The sequence below is a fragment of the Ictidomys tridecemlineatus genome, chromosome 1 (assembly GCF_052094955.1).
Source record: "Ictidomys tridecemlineatus isolate mIctTri1 chromosome 1, mIctTri1.hap1, whole genome shotgun sequence".
NCBI lineage: Eukaryota > Metazoa > Chordata > Mammalia > Rodentia > Sciuridae > Ictidomys > Ictidomys tridecemlineatus.
The window spans coordinates 218,241,145-218,266,606 of record NC_135477.1 but is presented as its reverse complement, the minus strand read 5'-3'; the positions used below and the strand labels follow the sequence as shown (position 1 = coordinate 218,266,606).

The 25,462-nt window shown below is 35.4% G+C and overlaps 1 protein-coding gene across 13 annotated transcripts in view; it reads right to left on the bottom strand.

The window, feature by feature from the left end:
- The window catches only part of Pde4d (phosphodiesterase 4D), a 1,337,035-nt gene that overhangs the window by 9,200 nt on the left and 1,302,373 nt on the right, over positions 1 to 25,462 (bottom strand). For 12 of the 13 annotated variants that reach the window (XM_078016224.1, XM_078016225.1, XM_078016205.1 and 9 more), the window contains 5 exons: positions 10,769 to 10,862; positions 9,068 to 9,240; positions 8,387 to 8,485; positions 7,156 to 7,320; positions 5,990 to 6,089 (listed from right to left, as the gene is read on the bottom strand). In XM_078016224.1, coding sequence (XP_077872350.1) covers positions 5,990 to 6,089; positions 7,156 to 7,320; positions 8,387 to 8,485; positions 9,068 to 9,240; positions 10,769 to 10,862 — 631 coding nt within the window. Of the gene's footprint in view, positions 1 to 5,989; positions 6,090 to 7,155; positions 7,321 to 8,386; positions 8,486 to 9,067; positions 9,241 to 10,768; positions 10,863 to 17,458; positions 18,210 to 25,462 lie in introns of those variants that run through there. The other variant, XM_078016243.1, reaches the window with a different exon arrangement.

Genomic DNA, 25,462 nt, shown 5'->3' with positions numbered 1-25,462 from the left:
AGGAATCCAAAGGGGAATTCCTTCTAGGTCAGTGAATTATTGTCATGCTTCCTAGTCATTACTCCCTATGGAATTAAGACCTATGGGCCACAGAGCATAATGTTGCCAGAAGAGAAAACAAAATTTTGCCTGTGGGGTAACTAGAGGTAATAGTGAATAGTGCTACTTCCATCTCCATCTTTGATTTGTGACTCTTGGTTATGGGAGAAGTAGCATTAGATACTGAACACTGGTTTTGATTACATATGGCCTTCTAGAACACTTTGTCCCAGGCCTGAAAGGTATTGCCACCTGGCTGTTGCTGCAACCGAGGCTTCAAAAGGCCATTCCACCATTCTAATCAAGCCAGTTGCTTCTAGGGGGTGGGCAGCCTTTGGCAGCTCTAAGTGAATCATGGCACAACTACTGAATCTGCTGAATCATATGGCTCAAGTCGCAGAGTAACCTGCACAGCAGCCTGCCCTTCTGCAGAACCTTTTCTTATTCTGTGCCCCCACACAAAACCAACAGCTCTTTAGGTCACTCGGCCAGAATAACAAGTAAGTTTCCTCCAAAATCCTAACTGGTACTAGGCATTGTGCCTTCTTTATAGTTGCAGGAGGGGCCAGATGTAATAATTTATCCCTCTCCTTAGAAGAGATATCTTACCATGCCCCATACCACTGGACCCTTAGAAATTTCACTAAGGCAGAAGACTCTTGATTTTTATTTGGATTTATTTCCTAATCAATGTCTTCACTTTTCCAGTAGACATCCTGGGAAGCTGGGAGCTCACTTTACATTGTATTTAGCCAATAACAGGAGAAGGTTCTGCCTTTGATTTCCAGCAGTTTCACCCCTGCAGCTACAGAGGGCTGGCACACCTAGAAGCACTTAGTCCACTGATGGCGGTGCTTGATCTGGGAATTCCAATCCTCAAGCTCATCCCTTTACTCCACCACTTGATTCACTGACATCAGGAGTAACCAATCAATGTTATTACATTCCTGGGTTTCCTAAAAATGTGTGAGAGTATCATATGCAGAATCACTTCGCTCCTTGCTTCAAATGTAAGTGGTTGATTGGGAGTACCCAAGGCAGCTATTTTATGTATAAACAGTTCTCCCCACAGACTATCAGTGCTTTCTCTCCTACGGGAAACAGCACTGCTGTCTTCAAACTTAATCAGATTAAAAAGCCAATTCTAGAAACCCCACAATTAATTCAGAAAAGTCATCCTTAAAACTTTCTTCCTCTACATTCTTAGTTAAAAAATATCTATTATGAGTTATCCAGAGAAAAAGAACCAGTAGGATAAAGAGATATAGATATTTCAATGTGCTTATTAGGAACTGGCTCAGGTGATTATGGATGCCAATAAGTGCCAGGATCTGGAGAAGCAAGAGAGCTAGCTAGGGGTGCGATTCAGTCTGAAGATCTGAGTTAGGGAATGAATGGGGAGGGAATGGAAGGAGTGGAGAAAGTAATTGATGTAAGTCCCAGTTCACGTTTGAAGGCCCCCAAAGCAGTGACATGGATATCTGACAGCAGGAGAGAATGGTATCCCAGCTCAAACTGAAAACAGGAATTTGCTTTTTTCCACATCTTCTACTCTGTTCAGTCCCCAGTGGCTTGGATGATGTCCACTCACAATGATGACGATAATCTTTACTTAATTTGCTGATTCAAATGCTTATGTCTTCTGAAAACATTCTCACAGATTCACCCCAAATCATTTTTGGCCAGCTCCTGGGCACGCCTAAGCCTGGTTAAGTTGTAAATAAAATTTACTCTCCCATCCTTAGACCATAGGCCCCTGAAGGGCATTCTTGTGCTTTAGTACAACTGCAGATCCATTCCATATATACCTCTGCTTATATCTTCTTGATGAAAAACACTTTTAAGAGTAAATTAAGTGCATATTCATTGTATCAGGGTTTGAGGTTAAAGGATCCTGAGCTTAGAAATCCAACAGACCTGGCTGTGAAATCAGCACCCCACCTCTCTTCCTTTGTTCTCATTTGTAAATAAGAACAACCTCTACCAAACTCCTGGGAGGATTATATGCCAGTAACATAACAGAAATGTGGGGGCTTCTAGTAATCCCCCAGGAGTTTCCTCTGCAAACTGCGGAAACCTCATTTCATCAGCTCAGTCTTAGAAGGGAAACTGGAAACAATTTTTTCAACAGTAAGAGCCTGTTTAAAAGGCACAGGAGCAAAAGAAGTTTGGGCCTTAATGTGAAGGTAAGAACATCCGTGTGGTGGATCCAAGCCTACAACAGGAGATTGGGCTGGCACGCTTAGGACTGGGGTGAAGACTGGGTATGGATACCACGAGTAAGAACTACCTCTCACTGTTACTACAGCTTCACTATGTTGAACTCAGAGCTTGAAAATGACAGCAGGCTACACTGTGACTCTAAGTTACGAAAGACAAGAGCAAAAGTCTTCAAAAGGACTTCTGAACGTAACATTTGTCCTTGAAATGGGGAGAGGAAGTGGAGGTTTTAACTTAATATTGGTGCTGAAGTCCAAGGGTTAAAGCTGCTTGCTCACTCCCTCAACTCCTCTTTCTGTGCCACAAGCCTGCACTATTTCTACTGCCCTGGACACCATCACATGCCACATGTTCACGTAAGCTGTCTTTTCCAGCAGAATGCAGGTTCCTAATAGCCAACGCTCAATTTTGGCCACCCTGAATTCCTAGTGCCCAGAACCAAATTTAAATACATTGTTATTGGATAAAATAATCTCAATAGTTACAACTATACCACATTTGTTAAAAATGAATTTACCTTCTTTTAAATGTTAGTTAGGTTTATGTAGAAAAACAAAACTCTCTATATAATTCACTAATATGACTATGGGAACTGTATTTTTAAATTACATCAGAGAAATTAAAAACTATATGCACTGGTTCTTAGATATAACTTCACCTTAATATGATGCTTCTCTGCTCTTAGAAGCCAAAATATATATGCTTTGATTATGTACCTAATGTAAATAAGTCTTTCTCCCCACAACTTGGCCATCTTTGATATAAACAAAAAAGGATACTCTTCCAAGGAAAATGCAATGCTATGTATATTCTTTACTTTTGATAGTGCTTTATTTTTTTGCAGAAAATAAAGCTGTGGAGTTAAATAGAGTTTTAATGACATTCTAGAATGTTCTATTCAAGACTTGATGATATAGTACACATTTTACAGGTTTAATTACCTATATTATCCTTAAAAATAAAAGACTTAAGGAGCTTCCCATGTGGAACTTCAATTTCTCTATGTCACTTTCCTCTACATCCCCAAGTTTTCATTAAAGCTCAACCAATTCTGCCAGGCAGAAAAGATCTCTCTGCTTTTAGAACCTCCAAGCTGCTTAGAGTGAGTACAAGCACAATTAGTGTCAAATCATTTGGCACCCCAAAGTAACACACATCAAATGATTCATGAGAACCAGGATCACAACTGAAAAGCAGGACCATAACTGCACTGTGAACCAGCCCAGTGAGCCCTAGTGCTCCTCTGAGATTAGCCACATAACCCAAGGTATCCCTTTACCTCGCTGCACTCAACAGTCTCCTTTGTAGTATAGCAGATAACTTTCCAACTCTGGGTTTATACATCTTATAATCAGGACTTTTTAGAGTTCCTTATTATAAAGAATGGATTCAATCTTTGGTTTTGGGCAGACTGGAGTTCAAGCTCTGAGCCAAGAGCACAGCTAGTGCTAATCTGACTCACTGATGCTCAACTCATCCATAAATGTAGGAGAAAATACCAACTTAAGTCTGTTAAGGAAAAAAAAGACGTTTATAGCAGATCAAAAACAAAGGCATTGTCAGGAGAAGTGGCACATGCCTGGAAGACTGCAAATTTGAGGCCAGCCTCCACAACTTAGCAAGACCCTATCTCAAAATAAAAAAAAAATTTAAAAAAGGCTGGAGATGTGGCTCAGGGGTTAAGCAATCCTAATTTTAATCACTGGTATTAAAAGTAAATAAATGTATAATACTGTTATTTTCACAAAGCTATTTATTATTAGTTATGAGAGATTTCTTTATTGTATGTTATGAAGATAAAACTTTTTTATTTTACCAGCTACTAAGCCCTTTCTGTGTTCTTCAAAGGAGAAAATAAAGAACCTACCTCACATGATCCCTTGTCAAAAGCTTACTAGGGCAGTAATTCTGATCATGCCCTGTTACTATCATCAACCATGGGATACTTTCATACACCAAATGACAATGCTGATTCGTTTGCTCAGGAATAACACAGTCCCATCACACTCTAACATCAAAAATATTAGCAATCCAACCCAAGCTGCTCTGTGGATTGTGAGCTTTCCTGTGTTCCTGTGTTCCGATAGAAAGAAGATCATCACAGCATCATAGGTAGCAAGGAACTTTCAGGTTCAGGATTGTCATCCTTCCACCCCAAGTAGGTGACCAGAAAAATGAGCTTAAGTGGACATCACTGGCTACTCTCTCAGTATTTAAAATCATCCTCCAAATTTCTCCATCATCTGTTTCAGTGCCTCTTAAACTTCAATGGGCATTAAATTTATCTGTAGATGGGCTATGCTAGCTTAAATGACCTAACCTGTATAAATAAGTTCCTAAACCAAGCTTCTAACCACACATCTCTGGGCACTTGTTCTAATCCTTTAAATATGTGGATCACTAAAGTGTACTTTACTGTAAGGTAGGACAGAGGTTGTTAAAAGAAAGATAAATAGATTTAAATAATCCTAAAGTGTAAGTTAAGTGTCTCAAAGCAAGATTGCATTTAATTTTTCTCTTTAGATCTGAGTACAGCCAAGTATAAGAAATAAACAGTAAGCATCCAGAATTGTACAGGGCTAGGTGGTTATTACATATAGGAAGACTATTATCCACAAATTCAAGCAGAAGGGAAAAAAAGGCAGATTTTTTTTCCAAAAAAATTTTTTTTGTCTATTTCCTTTTTATTCTAAGATTGGAAAAGAAACAAGGGGGTATCCATATTCAACTGGCCAATTAACTATGGCTTGGGCAGATATCCCTCTTGGTTATCTTCACCTCACAATTTAAATCTACTTAGTGTATTTTCTTACTAGGGATAGCCATTGATCCTAGATAGTCCTATATCCTCATTTCTCTTATCTTAAAATAAAAATCTTGATTTCCCTTTTAAGAAGGCAGATTATTAATATGAAAAAAACATTTTCAACAACTTTGCATTTTTTTCATATATAAAATTAAATTTATAATATTCATCTATTTTAGTGGCAAGGAATTAAATCGCAGTAAATGTTTAAGTAATTTACCTACTGACTTCAGGGACCAAATAACTTCTGTAAACCTAAGCTCTTTCCAAAGGAAGAGGTGGAACATCACCTCAATATTTCCTACAGAGGCTTGCTGTGCAGCTGTCAGAGATGTCCACATTGAACAGTCCTACCATCCTTACATTTCCAAATTCAGCAATGACTTGTTATACAGATTTGAGAGGTTACCACTGAGGAGAAAAAGACTGAATGATTAAAATATCAAATTAAAAGAGAAGTTCCTGTCACCCTCCTTACAAGATTTAAAACGGAAAGAAGAGGGTTGGGCCTGTTGAGGGTGGGGAAAGGTGAGCTACAGCTTCTGAAGGGATGAAATGATGATCTACATAAAGTAAAGGTCTACTAGCACTCACTTTCACCTACCTTTGCTTTTTTTTTTAACCTTTAAAGGCAGCATAGCTACCTAAATGTCTCTTCCCATTTTTACTTTTGATTCTCCTTATTATCCCTATCTAGTGAAATAGCCACATATTATTTTCAGAGAAGTCCTAAACACATATTTTCAAACATCATAATGCCTCTTGGGATGTAATGATAATTTTCAGAGATAAATTACATTAACATACACTATCATTAAAACACATATTTACATATCTCAAAAGAACTTTATAGACCTAAAAAAAAAATCTACACAGATCCTCAGAAAAATTTGCTCTGAAAAAAAATCAGTGAACTTTACTTACTTGTATTGATCAGAAATTGATTTGACACACCAGGATGATCTACATCATGTATTGCACTAGCAAAAATTGCTGCAAGAATCTCCAAATCTGTAAACACAGCCTGGAAAATCAGATAATATCAATATTACTATTCTGTAAGGATATGATTAAAAAGTATTAATAAAATGACAAATGACTTCCTAGAATTTAGATGGAAAACAAACCTTCAAATCACCATGTATTTTGAACAGACTTTTAGCTAATGAGGTACCTATAAACTTTTTAAGCATAATTCTGGAAGAAAATATTTCAACTTCATTATATCTGAGGATCATTATACTTTTTTAAAAAATAGAAAAAAAAGTGTCTTAATAAGACATGGGAAATTCTTTTCTTGGATCCAAATCAGGATTTCTCAACCTCAGCACTGTTCACATTTTGTGTCAGGTCACACTATGTGTGATGATGATCTGTACTGGTACATTATAGATACTTAGAAGAATTCTTGGCTTGACCATGACATGCCAGTAGCATATATAAACAAAAATGTGATACAATCAAAAATTTCTCCAGGCATTCCAAGTGTCACTAGAAGCTGAGGAGGGTGGGAAAGGGGCAAGAAATCATCTACAGTTGAAAACCACTCATCTGAATAATGAGGTATTAACACAATTTCATACTGAGAACAATGCAAACTATATCCAAAAAGAGAATCTTTCCCAAAAATGATTAAGGAAATCAAATTGCTTTAGTAAACACTTAGCAGAATAACATCTTAGGATTTAAAAAAATTAAAGTATTTTTTCCTAATAAATTCTATGGAAAATATCAATGCATTCACTGTTTACATTTTATAAATTAATCATTCTTTGAACTCTAACTTAAAAAGTCATCAAAATGAATTTCCAGAAAACAAACAAAAGTCCAGATGTGCATTGTGACACATCCACTGGATCATTTCAAAAGAAGAAATATAAACAGATGAATCCCTAAATCTCTGACCCACTTTTACAGACAAATTCATCAAAGCTGCAACTGCTTTATTAACCACAACATTTCTCCCCTGTAAGTCAACATATTTCCAATAAAGCCAATTACTATATGCATCAAAAATTCCTCAGTTTGAAAGTTTAAGACACTCATGAATGGCAAGTTAGTGTTCTTAAGGTTTTTAAAAACAGATTTACCTCCAAAGCAGGTGTAGACAGTAGCACATGAGTGGACTGGACAACATCTGCAGCATGGATGTTGTTATGATAGGCCACATCAGCATGGTAATGGTCTTCAAGGGTCATAAGGTATGTAATTAGAGTGTCTACTGGAATTTTAAATGTTTTTAACAAATCCCGTTCCTGTAGGAGAAGATATCCTTGTAACATTTTTGTCTTTATATTTTTTTTAAAAATGTTTCACACAGAATGTAAAACAACCCCCCCTCCCCGTGCGCGCGCACACACACACACACACACACACACACACACACACAAAACCACCAGGGCTTCCTACAGCTGACTCAGAAACAGAAATAGCACTTTCCCATGTGCAGTGAGAGACATGGAAATATTTGGGAAGATCTAGGAACTTATGGGACAATATCAGAGTTGAGTTGTCCTTCTGGAGGACAATACTGCTTTATACAAACCTAAGGTCTCAGGAATGTACTGCCTACTATAAAAGCTTCAGTATCCCATGACCATGGAGGCACCAGCGCTGGAGCACCATTGCCTCAGCCCCACTAGCTCCAACCTCATTCTAGAACTGGAGTTTCCCATTCCAGTCCCAGTGTATCAGTAACAGACTCAAATTCTCATTTAAATCTCACTCTGAGCTGAGGCCAGGGCTCCACAAGAAAATGTAGTGGATATGGAAAAGGTAGTAGCAGATTAAAGAAATTATGTTCTGAGGTTAGTCTGCAGGGAAGTTACTCATTTTTTAAAGTTAGCACTCCATTCTCTATGCAAGTCAGGGTCATGAAGATGAATCTTAAACTGTTGTTTTAATGAATTGCTTCATTCTCCCATATCACATCTTTTTCTTAGATGGGAAAAAAAAACAAAAATAAAATTTATTTGTGTTTTACCCACACTCCACATTTCTCTACCTTTATTTGTCCCTTGGAAAAGGAACAGATAAGGGAAAAGATAATATCAAAATGAACAACAACAAAAAAGGGTGAGGGGCCTGGGGCTGGGGCTCAGCATCACAGCATTTGCCTAGCATGTGGGAATCAGTCCCTGGGTTGATCCTCAGGACCACATAAAAATGAATAAACAAAATAAAGGTATTGTGTCCAACTACAACTAAAATATAAATACTTTTAACAAAAAGGGTGAATGATAAGGAAGACAAAATGCATACACTTTTCATAGACTCAACAGTCAGTCCCTGCACAACAGAGATGTGATAGAACTGCTATACCTGAAATATGGTGTGCATGATAACAGTCAGAGGCCGGTTACCAGACAACTCAGCTATTCTGAAAACATGAAGACCCCATTTGTTCACATCTTCTAGTTCCTGGCATTGAAAAATGACATCAAATAATCAGAAAGTGGAAGAACATGAGGCAATGAAACACAAATATTTAAAAATCTAAAAAAATTGTTAGATATTTTTAAGTAATGACTCATTTTAAATATAAGCAATATACCATAAAAACAAAAGCAAACTTTAGGAAAATTTACTTAAATATACTGAAAAAGGAGAATCATTGCTTAGATTGTAATTCTGACAACACATCACCTTCACAGATTTTGAATATCTGAATATCAATCCCAAAGCATTTCTTCAATGGATAATATTTACTCACAGAAACTTAACTATTCTTGTACAACCCAGAAGAGATGACAGACTTCTAACTTCTTCAGACCAAAAATCAAATGAAGATGCAAAAAAAGTAAGAAATGTGTACTAAACCACCTGTCTAAATCCACATATTTTTAAATTCAAATAACTGAAAGAGCTTTATAAAGTGCTTTTCCATTTTCAAAACAAACTCATAAATTAATGAACTTTTCCATCTATTTAAAAGAAAAGAAATCAAAATTCATGCAAAAAATTACTGCATACTTATGATTATGCTCTCTGAAATTATCTTACCTTGGCCAGAACATCTTCTTGTTCTGTTTTAACTCCAAACCTTGGGATACTTGAATTAGTCAGACTAGAACTATGCATCAATTTCTTGACTCCACTGATCTGAGACATTGGCCTTTTCTTTTTCTCCTTTTCCTTCTGAGTTGGAGAAGGAATTTCCACTTCATGTTGCTTATCTTAAGAAATTTAGAAATTGTTCTACAATTATTATGAATTCTACTTTAAAAAACACGACATGCATAATTAGGCAGGATATAATTAATCACTGGGAAATATTTACAAGTTATACTTTTCTAATAGAGTTGAATATTCATAATTTGATGAAAATTTGATATCCTCATATACAAAATTAAGCAAATAAATTCCATAATAAACTAATTAATATCAAATGTGTCCAGTGGTTACTTCCTGATAGATTACCCAATGAAAAAAATCATGCAAGACTTAATCATGACAGCAGACTCACAGAAAGTACAATTCTTGATTATTTGCTCTGTTCACCAACTCCATTACTGTATGACAATAACCTAGAGGCTTGAAACTGCTCTTGCCAACTAAGGGTTTCCATTTTCAACACATACTTTAAAATAATAAAAACTTCAAACACAAATATAATAAAAATAGCAGTGTACAAATCTAACAGCTAATTAAAACCTATCAGACTATGGGAATTGAAGCAGCATTTTTTGAAAGAAAATATAGGTTTCCCCTTTATTTCCTGTTATTATAGAAATAAGCTTTCTAAGGAAAAAAAATTCAAAGGGAAGTAGTCCCTTTTGACATTTGACGAGGTAAATTAAAAAAAATTGAAAATGGAAACAAGCATATTCAATGACTTGAATACCTCAGGTCCTTTCTTTTTCTATACCACATTAGATAAGTTATGATGTAACCAAGTTTTATGGGAACCACAGAGAATTCCAATTATAAGTTATTAAGTGATTTTACACCAATGCTCTTTATTGTTTTCTACAGTAAAATCAAGATATCTTGGTACATTCATTCTTCCACTATTTCAAGCAGTCAGCAAACCTACCCATTCTTGCACACTGTAAACATTCATGTCTGTTCAGTAATGTGCCAATCAGCCATTAGAACAGTTTTATTTTGAAAGTAAATTTAAATCAAGGATTTGTTCAAATTACTGATTTTCACTTATTGCACTTTCTTTCTGCTGATGAGGTAGAGGGGCTGCCCCAGAACATCACACTTTCAGCAATTATTAGCACACTGTTCTTTAGCAGTTGCACTGTACTTGCTCACCAGATTGCCAGGCATGGTATGCATTAGACAATCAAATAATCAAGGGCGGGACTATCAGTAAGTACCTAGTACCCAGCCAGGGAAGCATTTAAGAAAAATTTGTCAAATGCAGGCATAAATATCTTATAAAATACATTGTACTGTTCTGTATCATGAAAAAAAAAACTGTCTAGGGATATAGCTCAGTGGTAAAATGTTTGTATGTGTGAAGACCTGAATTTAATCCCTGGCACCACTGAGTAAATAAAAAAAAATTTACCTTGTTACCTTATATTCTAAGGCTTAGAAGTTTACAGTATCAAATTATTAAGATAATAAATACAAATGGAATTTTGACACTTATTTGATTTCCAAAATGAGTTGGTGCTTCAATCCCTCTCCAAAAACCAGCAAGCAAACAATTCAAAAGAAAAATTTTAAGCTGCATGGAGTTATTCTCACCTAAGAATGTGTTTGATATGTACTCTGACACTTGGTTTCCAGACCGGCTCATTTCAGAGAGATGGGTGAGCTCCCGATTAAGCATCCTTTTAAACTGAAAAACCAAAAGGTAAAATGAAATAACAGAAGAGGAAATTTTAAGTGAAATAACTTAAGCATATCCTGGGACACAGAAAGATACATCCCCCAAATTTTAAATTGCCTTGACAATTTAGAGGAGAACTCTTCAACAAAACCTTCTGCAATCATAGGAAAGAACCATAATCTGTGTCACTTGTGACAGTGGCTGCCAGTCACAGGTGGCTGCCACACACTTGAAATGTGGTCAAAGTGAACAAGAAACAGAATTTTGAATTTTGTATAATTATTCTCAATTTAAATAGTGTGTGGCTGGTGGCTATGACATTGAATAGCACAGATTTTGACAATCAATGACAATTAATAGTAAAAACAATTATACACTTTATATTTTTATCTAAATACCAATAATACATTTAATTTATAAGCACACAAAAGTGTTTTCACGTGACTAAGCATGGTATATTTTTATCATTTGGTTTATCATTACCAGAAATGAATAAATAAATAGTATTGGTCAAAGGTTAAAATCTGATATTTTACCCCAAAGAAAACTTTAATAGATTTGAGTACTTTTGGGGAACTGTGGAAAAATAAAACTTAAATAAACACTACATAATATATTCTTTAAAATTTTTTTTCAAGTAAAAAGCACAAGGCTTATTGGTTCTCAGCATTCACAGAATTTGCCAGCCCAATTCCCAAGTCATGAAACAAACAAACAAACAAAAACCCCATCAACTTTCATTATTGTATTTTATTACTTTGCAACTTATTTTACTAAAGCTACAGTGCTTGTTTTATCCAAAGACACCACACAGCATTGCCAACATTTTCAAAGATTTGATACTTCCCTGCACATCCGCTGCTTTTAAAAAAAATCTTTAATAAAATGATTTTATTCTTTTACACTTAGACACATTTAAATTTTGTCTAATCATGTATGCTCAACAGTCATACGTGGCTAGTGGCTAATGTACAACTTAGAGATTTCAAAATGCATCCTTGGTTTATCACAATCTAATATATATAATGCATTTACTATTTCCAAAAAAAATGATAGAACCTTAAAAATTTATACCCTTCCTGTTTTTTTTATGTTTTTATTGCAATTTATAAATACCATAACCATTATGCCCACTGTTTTTCAATTATATTTGGCCACATATTTGCCATTTAATTTTAGCTCATCAATTCTTCCGGCCTCAGTTTTTTTTTTCTTCTGTCAAATATTTGGTGCTTAAAGAACTATTTTTATATTTCTTTAAAGCAGGTGAATTGATGGCGAATTCTCTTATGTTTTCTCCTCTTCCTTGAAAGTATCTTTATTCATATTAGAAATTTTGAAGGCTAATATTGCTAGGTAAAAAATTCTAAGTTGACATCTATTTAACTTCAGCCTTTTTGAGTTGTTATTCTGCCTTTAACTTCCACTGTAACTATTTTGATTGCTTTTCCTTTAAGGGTATTGCTTGCTGTTGAATCTGGACATTCAGTCTATGGCCATACAACCTTGAACATGTCCAATCTCACCTGTATCTGAATGTTAAGATTTTCTTTTGCCACCATTTCTAAAAAGGTATTCTGTTAGGATCGCAGATGTATTTATTCTTCCTTGAATACATCCTCTCTGGAGTTTTAGGATATTTTGCGTATCTTTGACTTAATGTCTTGTGTCAACAGTGAAGATATTCAGCTAGCAGTTAACACCTCAGATATTTCTTCTAATATATTTTCTCCTTTCACCTTCCCTCCAATCTGTGCCTCAAGTTTTAGTATAGACACATTCTATATTATTTTTCCTTGTTGCTATTATTTTATATTTCTTTCTTTCTGTGTGAATATATTCTACTTACTTAGTTTCCTGTATACAATACTGTGTCATTTCTAATATGATCACAATCTCATTTAATCTTAATACCCATACATACAGCAACTCAACTGTTGGAGGACTATACCCTTAAGCATCTTTAGACACTACTCTTGGCATTTTCATTCCCCTTAGGTCATCTCTTAATAAAGAATTGACAGTACTGACATAGTAGTTGCTTCTTAACATATCTTCCTTTGACTTTGAAAACAGCCCAAATAGGCTTTTCAATATGCTTTTAATATTTCTCTTAGTACAGAGAAACAATATGTTTTCCAATATATAAGGTAACTGCTATTAGATACTTGACCAAAGCCAGATACATCATTCCTTATCTTTAGCAGCCTTTAAGTGGTTGAGCTTCACTAGAAATTCTCATTTAAGTCTGGAGAAGAGCAGTGAATTTATCTTTTAGAAATGTTTGAAATGCAATTGTTTCTCAGTGTTAAATTAGCTTATTTAGAATGTTCAAAAAGTACTGCTTCTCTACATAACTGTTACAAATATGATCTAACTCAATGTAGTTAAATCTCTCCAAAAGTCAATCTTATTGATCATCTAAATTAGGCATAAGGATTGAACTCTCCCTACTAAAGCACTGCAGAAGGTCATCACAACAACAAATCAATAAACTGCTGGACACAGTAATGCATACTAGCACTCCCTGGCTATCAAAAACGAACTGGTCAAGATAAATACAAGTTATAGTTGTCAATTCACAGGTCTAGGAACCTTATTCTCAAACCCAGGAACACAATGGTTACCTTCTTACTCTACTTTCTTTTTGTAACCTCTTGTTAATTATAAAATGCACATGTGATAGAAAAGCCAGAATGCTATACAGAAGAAAGCAAGAAACCATGTAAACCCATTACTTAGAAATAATCACAATCAGTTATATTTTCTTCTATGCCCTTTTTTAACCTCTGTGAGATTTTTCAATTAAAAATTGGCATCATATAAAACATGGTTGCTTCTTGTTTTCACTTAGCATTTTATAGTATCATCTACTAGAAAGGCCTTCTAAGAATATTCGTAAGATGTTTGCAATACTGTTCAAATTTTTTTCTGTCCATCTTATTAAATTATGTATCCTTGAGTAAATTATGGGTTACTGATTAATTAAGCTAATGGAAAGTGTCTTTTATTTAGTCTGGCACATAATAGTTGCTTAACTTATTTGAGTTCTTTTTCCTAGCCCTCTTTTTGATACTCAGTTCCTATTTTTGTGTGTTTTTTAATTGATATTAATTTTTATGATTGAAGAACATGCACTTGAAGGACTTGATTTATAGTTATGACTAGCTAGCCCCCTCTTCATCCAATCCCATAAAAGAATTTAAGACATAGAGGAAACTATGTTCAAAAACATACTATATCATATATAATCTCACACAGGTTGGAGAGTGGACAACACATCTTGCTTTACAGATGAAATCCACCTTTGAAAACATCCATTAAATAGAAATACACACACACACACACACACACACACACACTTAAAAGACAGACTGCTATTAACATTTGAAGCATGCATTCAAGTAAGTATCTCTTTGACTAGACATTGTCCCTGTCATAAGCTGTAAGTTGCTATAATCACAAAGTCATTTTATGTAAAAGGTGTGAAATAGGCAGTCCTTTCAGCCTCTGCCAGCCCCTCAGCAGTCTGTACAGGGAAGGTGTCCACCCGCACCCTGTCAATGTAACTAAACACTAAATCTTCTTGGGCAAGTGGAAAAATTAGATGAGGATCCAGGTATTCACAGACCCATCTTCTAACTTGTGCACAAGCTCTAACTTAGAAGGAATATATTGTCATATGTACAAATAGAAAAATATTTGTTACCTGCAAATCTGGGACACAAATTACTGATGCATAATTTTTCTGGTGATTAAAATATATAATTCATCAAAATAGCCAGTTAGTACAGATAACTAAAGCAAAAAATGCCAGAGAATCTATTGTGTAGACTGAATAAACAAGACTGCATATTCCATTGAATATTTCACATCATACACATTATGCCCAGACTATTCTTTTGTTTTTGTTCAAAACAGAAAAATCCTAGGTTGGAGAAATCCATTATTACACATCTATCTCTCTACCAAGGTTTGCAAGGTGCTCCAAGAAAGTCAATATTTAATTTTATCATAATTATAACTGACAGTATTTGAAGCAACCTTTCTCTTCCCAAAGGAAAGAATTATGAGGGATTTCCTACGGAGTACTGTCAAAGCATCCATTAAGTTAAAACATAAGGATATTTTCTAAAAGGAATAAAAATCATTTTACTATTTAGCTATTACACAAAATTTTAAATCCAGGTTAACTAAACTAATAACCACAAAAATCACCAAAATTGCTTTCTCAACTATTAGCTGATCTTACAAATTGGTTTTGGAGTGTATAGCCTGATGTACTAAAGAACCATATACTAAAATATTCAACAAAAATTTTAAAATCTAAGTAGAATTTCTCTTATTTTGAGATAACTCTGTAACATTTACTAAAATAACTACATAAAAATTACCATGACTGGGGAAAAATGATGATTTTAAAAGTTAATAAAATGTATTCTTCTTGAAATATCATTATATTTCTTGATTAATAGATTTAAAAGACACAAAACACTGAATTGATTTTCAATTAAAAATTGGTTGCAATTTAATTGAGCATTTAGTTATTTTTAAAGTAGCCTCTAAATATTTTCTGCTTGGGAATTTCTTGTTAGTTTTGGTTTAAGTAATTAGAAAATAAAACAGAATCATGGTTGCAATGAAGAAAAACATGAGGAAGATTTCTAAATCCTTTGTTTTCATTAAGCATCAGAATATCTGTGAGTAGCATTTAAAAGGCTTAAAGGAAAGTGAAAATGCATATCTGAATGGTGTGCTTTACATTTCAGAACTACAGTTCTCTGGTTTACATTCAAGATTGTATATAAGTTCTATATTTAAGATTGTTAGGGCTGGGGCTGTAGACTAGTGGCAGAGCGCTTGCCTAGCATGTGTGAGGCACTGGGTTCAATCCCCAGTACCAAATAAAAATAAACAAATAAAGGCAATATGTCCATACACAACTACAAAAAAAAACTTTAAAAAAAGATTAAGAAAACAAAATAAAACAAATTATGTCCATCTCATTCCACCATCCTTACCCTAAGTACAGGTATGAAGATATGAATGGTGTTACTCCACTTTGTGTACAACCAGAGAAATGAAAAATTGTACTCTATATGTGTGCTATGAATTGAAATTCATTCTGCTGCCATGTATAAAAATTAGAATAAATAAATAAATTAAAGAAACAAAAATATAATTAAAATATTTTAAAATATAGTCCTCTGAAATCCTGAATCATGCCACTGTGCTACTGGATGTATATATTACATATCCTCCTAGTATACATTCAAGAAGGTGGTACAGCTCAAACAGAAAGAAAACGCTTATATTTAGCTATAATTTTCTGCTAAAAAATCATTTAATTTGCTGTTCTGTGACAAGTTTGGAATACATCAGTATTAAAAGCTACTTAAATTTAAATTGGCTGCATAAAAATAAAATCTTCAAAATGCATAAGACCACATCTGCATATTTAGATTCTTGGAGGTATTGTTCATACCCAAAATATAAACATGAAGCCTTTAAAAAATGTATCAAATATGAACTGGCTAAAAGCTAAGAGATAAATTGAGGAGTCAGAGGGATTATGGGTTTTTTGGGTTACTTTCTATACTTTTCTGTATTTAAAAAAGTAGAAAAGAAATGCTTAGCAGAATTCACATAATGAAAATCTATATATTTAAAAACATTTTAAAAATCTGGATCATCCATAAATTTAAACATTGAAATATTTTCTAAAAATTCAAGAAAATCTCAAAAGGGGGAAATGTCCTTTAAAATAAGCAAAGAAACAGACAAAATATTTCAAACTTCAAGTCCTTAAAGTAATGGAAAAATGAATCTTTAAAAATTTGTGCAATTGCCTCAATAATCAAGGATGAGCCTCACTTTCTGAAGTGATACTTCACCCAGAACTGAACTAAGTTTTTCTACCTTTCATTACAACATCATGGAGGTAGAACACCATGCTATCATTACCACAGAACAGGCAAAAAGCTTGCTAAATATGAACACATTCTTATTAAATTCAGTGTATTAATTCACTTCTTGAGATTAACAAAAGCATCATCATCATACAAACTTTTTTTTAATAATTTTACACTAAGATAATCAATTTTCATTTTGAGACAAATATCAGTTAAATATTCAATGTCAATTTTTAATGTAATCTAGAGTTGTATATCCAAAAATGGAAAAAAAAAATCTTTGTCATATTAAAGTAGTACAGGCATTTAGCAAGAGCCATGAATTAACTGTATAACCTTTAAAGTGTTACATGTTAATTGGAATCCATAAATCAGAATAGGAAATTTGGCTAAAAAATTATTTGCAAATGAATTTATTTAATTACCTTGATATTTTAAAGCACAACACAAACTTATACCATATGACAAACAGAAGAATCACTACACATCAAAAAGCTATTTTAACAAACTACACAGGATAAAAAGTTATCCAATCTTATCTTGAACACTGAAAACACATATTTCTTTCATAGTTTGTGTAAAAGGGAAAAATATAGAATTGCTTAGAAGGCTTAAATACCATCATAATTTGTTAACACTAACAATTATGTAATCGGAGTAACCAGGGGTTTTCAAAGGAAAAATCAATCTTACCTTTATGTAGCCCCACGACACTGATAGCAAATAGTTTGCTTCAGGCATTTTTGATTGCTTATCAAAAATGTTTATATATATGATAAATATGTTCAAAAATATGTGTATCTTCAAATCCTTTATACTTTCACAATCCCCGTAAGCCAGTGTGGGATTTTAAAAGATTTCGGTAATTAAGTATACAAAAGAATGCCTCGTATTAGGTTCCATCCAGTCATCTTCCCATTAAATACATGCCATTTGTAAAACTCCAGAATGGAACAAAATTCAACAATTATTCTGAATAAAGAAAATCCATGTGATAAAAGAATAGCTAAAGATCTAAGGGTCTGCATCTTTCTCTCTCCCAGCTCCAGGGCTTAATGAATAATGTATATCAAGATGCTTAGCTGCCAAGAAAGACTAGTTCTGTCAAAAGCTACCAAATAAGGAACTGCAGGGAAGCTGGGAAGAGTGACAAGAAACCCCTCCCACAGAACCCCAACTATGCACCAATCATACTCCATCCTCCAGAGTGTGAGGGCAGGGGGTGTGGACCTGGCGCAGGCTGCTTTGTGATTGGCTGGCGAGGGCGAGCCTCTGGGGGGAAGAGGTTTTCCACCTGACCCGGTGAACGCCATTTAATAATGGTCTCCCTACAGCTCGGAGGCTGCCGTGAGAAAGATGAATGGGGCTTCCCTCTTACAGAGATGCATAACGACCATGACACTATTCAAAATCCGCAGCTCATTCTTAGACAAAGACTGACAGCCCTTCTGGAACCATTTCTATGAACTTTAATATTCTTGGACTTTACTTATGTCCACATAAATGCTGCTCTGAAAACGATAAGCATGCATTTTAATTACTTTCCTTTCTCTTGGATTTCTCAAATCCAAAACAAGTGGCTTCCTTGGTGACCTAGATATAACCATGGTTGTTCTCCTGTTCATAATAAAAAGCCAAGGGATTAGAAAATGTGACCTATGCCCAGAATTCACAAATTCAATGATGCAGCCTCTGACCTGTATGGTATGGCTGGCTGGTCTTAGGTCCCTTTTTTTTTTTTTTTTTGGTGGGGCTATGTGTGCCTGAGCTCTTTAATTTCCAAAATCTTAATGTAGAGATGATTTATTATAAATCTGACTTGGGAGAAAATGAATCCAAAAGCTAACAAGCTGTGTATGGATAAAGAATGCAATGTTTTGTATATAGATTTCAGGATCTATATTTTGATCAGAAGGGAACATTTTTATGGCTGTAAACTTAAAGTGGCTTTTAGGAATACAGAACTAAGCTGAAGAGTAATCACTACTATATAGAATGTGATTCTTTCAGGAAAAAAACATTTTTATGTATGGTTTAGAGTAGTATTACTCTGTGATTTTTATATTAAAGAGGTCTTTTGTAGGAGAAAAGGGGGGGATCTTGCTTTTGCCCTATTTTAACATAAAATCCTGCCCATTCTCCCTCATCTCCATCTCAAAGTTTTATTCTCAACTCTTTTGTGACTTAATGATATGATTACTGCACATTCTTCCTGTCATTGAAGTACTTCTGTTGTTCAGGTTTGTCTGTCTTAGATAGTATGCCCTCATCATAAATACCGCAGTTCTTCCTTGCCTGCAGTTTCACTTTCTACAGTTTTTTAGTCAAAAAACATTAAGTGGAAAATTCTAGAAATAAACAGAAGTTTTAATAACTTTGATTTTGGCATATTGTTAAAATTATTCTATTTTAGCTTTAGTTATGGTTGTTGATCTCTTATTATGGCTTATTTATAAATTTTATCATTATGTTTGTATAAGAAAAAATACAGTGTATGTAGGTTTTGGTATTCTTCACTGTTTTAGGCAGCCATTGGGGGTCCTAGAACATATCCCCTGTAGGTAAGAGGGTGACCACTGCATTTTCTTCTTCTTTGAAATTCTATTGATTCCCTGATGCTAAAGTTCTTAGTTGCTATTTACACCCCTTGTCTTTTATTCCCTAAATTTCTCTTAATCCTTTACAAAAGATAAGAAAAAAGGCAAAACCTTTTTTTTAAAAAAAAATTTGGTCTTTCATCCTCCTTACCTCAATGAAGTGTTCAGCCTTGTTTGATCACTCTTAACACTTTCCCTGAACTCCCAGGATCCTGAACTTCTTTTCTTTCCACTGCTCTGACCATCCCTTCTTTGCCTTCTTCTATTAATCCCCTAACTCAGGATCTCCACAGACTCTCTCCCAAGCCTACACTCTTCAATGACGACTTCTAAGTTGAACATTAGTACTGTATTTCCAAAAATATAATACTCTTCCCTTTCAAATGTCCTGCCAGTCACGTCAAACTTTTTCAAAACTATGAAACATTTTTCTATTTAAAGTAGTTCTTATCATAACTAACTCCCATTGCAGTCAGGGGGCCCAGGTTGTTTCCAGTGTCTCAGATGAAATCCGTGACTCCTATCATCCAATAGGTGTCTCATGTGAGTCACACACTGTCAGGTGTTTAATATAAATCATCTAACTGAATCCTCGAGTAACCCTGACATGTTCCCCTCTACCACATTACCTTCTCTCCTTCACCCATCATCGTGACCAAGTCCTATCTTGCATAAAATGCCATTACTTTCCTTTTGTTCCTTTCTATTCCCACTTCCGTCATATCAATCCAAATACTTACAAGAGTAAAATAGAAAGTACCTTCAACTTCATTCCCTCCAATCTCCCATTTCCACATAAACAAGACACTCTGAGAGAAAATATGAATTTCCCCAATTCCCCCAGCACCTGGACTCTAATCCTAACTTCTAAATTGGTTAGTGCAGCAGCTAATCTGCAAAAGACTCCTAATGAGTCACACCACTCCACTACGCTGAATCTGAGCTGGCTTGTGTACCCACATGATGATGCATGACTGCTGAGGCTAAGTCACAGAGGCCGTGAGCTTTCACCTTGCTTTCTTTGAATTTGCTATTGGAATCCCTGTGCTGATATGTAGGAAAGTATGGAGTGGGGAATATGGAGAGATTGTGCCTGCCTAAAAACAAGCACACACATCTGCCCAGTCACCAGACCAGAGATGAAGAAGCCATCCTGGTCATGCAGCAGCTCAGTTTAGCTTTCAGATGACTCCAGCCCCATCCACTATCTGACTGCAACCACAAGGGACCCCAAATGAGAATGTCTAGCCATGCCCACAAAATCATGGAAACTAGTAAAAATAAATTGTATTTCAAGTTTGAAGTGACTTATTATACAGCAATCAATAGCCAGAACAGTTAGGAGGAGTAAATGAAATGTGTAACTCTACATCATGTACAACTAGACAAATGAGAAGTTATACTCCATTTATGTATGATGCATCAAAATGCATTCTACCCTCACACATAACTAAGTAGAATAAAATAATAAAATAATATATGCAAAGCACTTGAAATAATGATATATAATAAAACAAATAGATATCAGATGATATTGATAACAATAATTCCATTATCATACCAACATTTTTTAAGTATTGTCTTAGTTGTACACAGACACAGTATCTTTATATTATCTGTTTTTATTTGAACCCAGTGCCTCACACATGCAAGGCAAATGCTCTACCAACTGAGCTACCACCCCAGCCCCATACCATCATTTTTTAACTCTCGGATTACTACTTCTTTTCTTAATATACCTTGTTTCCTTTCATCTGCATCATGTCACTCTGTGTCTCAGATCTGAAATTCTGTCATTGAATCTCCACTATTTTCTCGCTTCTGACCTTTCCCCCTCCAGGGCCATACTGATTTCCATTGCCAGACCTCATTTCCTCAAATCCAGCCTCAGCCTGTAACTTCAAAGCTAATAACCTACCACCTACTTCCTTCCATCTACATTCCTCTGTGGGATCCAGATTGCTGCTCCTAATCCCTAAATGCAAAACTGTTTTCAGCTGCTCTTTGACATCTCCGTTCTGTCCCTGGAAGGCTAGAATTCCAACTGTCTCTTGGACCAGCAGCCCCCATTTCCCTGTCTTTATTAGCTCCCTCCTCCTTTCACTCTGCCTGCCTCAAACCAGCCCTTCAAAGTCAGATTTAAGTTATTCAAGTATGTCTCAAACATAACCATTCCTGTCCTTCTCCAAATTTTAATTATCCTTTATTCACTCCTTCATACAAAAAATATTTTCTACTAAGCTCCTACTATATGCCAACCACTGTCCCACATGCTGGGGGACACAGTATAAACAAAACACACAACTAAGTTAGCAAGACAAAACACACCACAGGATGATAAGGGCAATGGAGGAAGAGAAAGGAGAGGGGGGCAATGAAGTGTTAGGACACAGAGGATCTGGGAAGCCTCTCTGAGATGATGGTCATCCAGAGATCTGGAGTGAGGCAATCACCCAGAGCCCTGGGAGGGGGATCCAGGCTAGGGGCACACCCAGAGCAAAGGCCTCCAGGCAGCAACACACGCAGTGGTGAGCTCCCAATGCGAGTCACCCCCTATCATTTAAATCCAAGTCATACTTCAAAGTGGTTCTCAGCAAGCTCAGGCTCACTGTCCTGACTCCTTGTTATCTATCCACCAGTCGATTTTATTCTTTGACAAGTTAACATTTTCTTTTTACAACAAATATTTCTTGTATCCTAAATTGAAATTCTTAATGACAATTCCTGTAAATATACTTTGCTAAATATAGGCACACAGACTAAATACTCTCTACGTAGATAATCTTTCAAAAATAAGTAGAATGGTTTATATCAGTAACATAAGGAGAAGTAAAAGAATTTATATTGAATAATACAAAACATAAATATTGTATACAACCATATTAAAAAAAATCATTAGAAGGCTAGATCTTACTATTCCTGTCTAGCTATAACCTTGAGGGACTTATTTAAATGTTTCATGCTTCAATTTAGTCATCTGGAAAATGAGAATAGTGTCCACCTCATAGGGTTGCTGTAGGAATTAAATCAGTGCATATAATCGAAGCACTTGGAACAGTAAAAGCTACGTAAGTGTTCACTGTGATTTCTCTGATATGGAAGATGGCCATGAAAGTTACAGCAGCATGAAAATGAACACACAGAAATTATATTAGAAAGACTGTGTTTTTCTCCTGAAATGGTTAGGATTACTCTCGGAAGCCTTCAAATATAACCAAGTACAAACTTCCCGTAACATGATGCTGTTGCTGCATTACTGAAAAGCTAGTGTGGATAAAACCATGTAAAAATATTTCATGTGTGCATGTAAAAAGGAGCTGGGTTCTAGGCTCAGATTATTATAAGGGTGTTTTTCATCTACATGAACAGCTGCTGGGACTTTCATCTACATGAACAGCTGGAAGTCCTGTGGGTGGGACAGAGCAATCCTTCATGGCAAAGGATTTTCCTATGGACTTCAGGGTGTCCAGTCTCCCTAGCCTCTGGCTCACCAGAGAAGCACCCCACACTGTGTTCCCCCAATTTTCTGAATATTCCAGTGTTAAGAATCTCTGTTCTAGTTGTTTCTATTGCCCTGAGTTTAGCCTCTACAATCAGAAGGTAGAATCATTGAGAGAAAATATATATCTTACTCTTTTTCTATATTTCTTGAGGTAGTTAATGATCACAAACACGAAAAGGTTGTTCACTGATGCAAAAGCAAAAATTAGCAACATTTTTAACCACCTATAGGAGATAGGAAAGGATCAGAGGTGTTACCCTCAGCAATGTCACCAAAAACATATAAAACAAATTATATATGGCAAAACAACAGAACCTGTCTTAAAAAATGATCCAAAAACACATATGGTTTCCCCTGCTTCTGACTGTCCACTGCCCATTCTCTTGCTGAACACAATGGTGTCTCCATTCCACAGATTTCCATCAGCAACAACGTGCACTAATGCTCAGAGAGGTGTTGAATTTGAATTGATTCAACTGTAAATCCCTAATATGCTGCCAGAAGATTACTGCAAGTGTTAAGTAAAAAGTACCAAGGAAGATTTCCATATTTCAAGGGAATAAGAAGTCTTTTTTAAGCTCCAAGCTAAATTAAAACTCATTTTATTTTTTTCCCATTACACAAAACAGACTAGAAGCTTGTTCCTACTGCCATGGTAGGAAGAACTTGGGGAGGATTCTAGACAATCCAGAAGAGAAATTCAGATGGATCCAGAATGGTGCAACTCTTACTGTCAGACTTGACTTCTGTGGATTTTAAACTGTCTCAAGTTATTAGACATCTATTATGCAATGAGAGTTTTATATACCTTGTTTCTTATCTTTGCAACATCTCAGTAAGATAGATACTCTGCCCATTTTAAAGTCAAAAGATGGGCGTTCTTAAACACTTGATAACTTGTCCCATGGGTGACAGCTGAGGCAAACCCAGTCCTCTTTCTGCCTTTGCTCACCATGGTCTGTGATGGTTCATCATCTAAAAGGCTGATGCAAGCTCTATGATCATTTATAGGAATCCAGGAGCAAATTCTTTTACCCTCAATTCTTCTGCTGAATCTACAGCATCTTGAATGAAAGAACCATGGTTACTATCTCTGTGGTCCCATCTCCAGACAGGGTGGATCCTACCAGCTAATTTAGTTAGGAAACGGTGCCCAGATACGCAGCCCCACCCGAGTGAGACATGCCTGTGTTTGGGAATGCACTATGAACCAGACAAGGATGTGCTCTCATGCAGAGTGGGGGCAACACGTTCAGAAAAGGAACCGAGGTCCAGAAAGGCCTGACAACGCAGTTTGAGGGGCAGCACCACAGCTAGAATTCAGATTCCTAGTTGTAATCTGCCACTCTTGAACATGCAAATGGCTTATAAACATAGATGTTGAAACAGAAAAAAAAAAAACAACTTTCCATCAGCATTCAGTTCCCTGTTCCTAATAATTCTCTTGAGAATCACTACATCCCACTCTTCTTCTTCATTTTCTCAGTCCTTAATAGATACTCCGAGCAATCAGCAAGCTCTCTGGAGTATTTCAGGATACTTAAAATTCTATGGATGAAGTTGAATCCTTGACACATTAACATATGGCTGGCATCATTGACTTTAGAACACTGGTCGAGACAGAAAAGCCACAGTTTTTAATAGGGAAAAAGAAAAACCAAAACATGAGGTAATTAGGGTTCAGAGAAGTCAAGTGTCTTGCTCAAGGTCACAAAGCCAGAAAGTAGTAATGCCAAAGTTTAAAATCAGGCTGTCTGGCTTCTGCCCAAAACAGTATTTCACAAGACAAACACAGAAAGTCTAGTACTGTATGTTCTCCCTTCTGTGTGGAAACTAAAAAAAGACCTGAAAGTAGAATAGTGATCACCAGGGACTAGCGAGGGGAGGATGGGGGGTGGTGAGAAATGGATGATTTGGTCAGTGCAGGATATATGTATGTATGTATGGAAATATCATACCAAACTCCATTGACATGTACAATTAATATATGTTAATAAAAAAACAGCATTTCGGACTTTGTTTTATGTTTATCCCAGAGTCTACACTAAAGGTCTATTAATATAATCAATTCTAAGCGAAATATTATATGATTGTACTTGAAATATTTAAGAAATATTAAGATAAACGTATATTCTCTTAGATTTCTCCAACCAAAGGGATTGTCCTGGCAATAGCATTTTTTTTGGTAGAACTTACACTATTGGAAAATATTTTATTCTATCTACTTCTAAAATTTACCTACTTTTATTTTACACCTTTCAATTTAGAATCAAGTTCTGGTAGTTATTATTAACCAAGAACCAAATTCATATAAAGTAGGGTCTCATATATCTGGTACTGTTCAGTTTCACAAATGCAAATACAATTACTTAAATGCCCCTAGAAAAAATCTGAGGCAAAGTTTAACTTGAGATATTAAACACAATAGCTTTAGCAGTCAGTGTCTCTAAAAACAGTCAAATGTCTTAGAACTATTTTTAGAGGTTGACAAACACACAATATAGACATATATACACATACATACATAAATGCATACATACATGCTTTATCATGGTGCTGTATCCCTAGTCCTTTTTAAAAGAATTAATTTTGAGACTG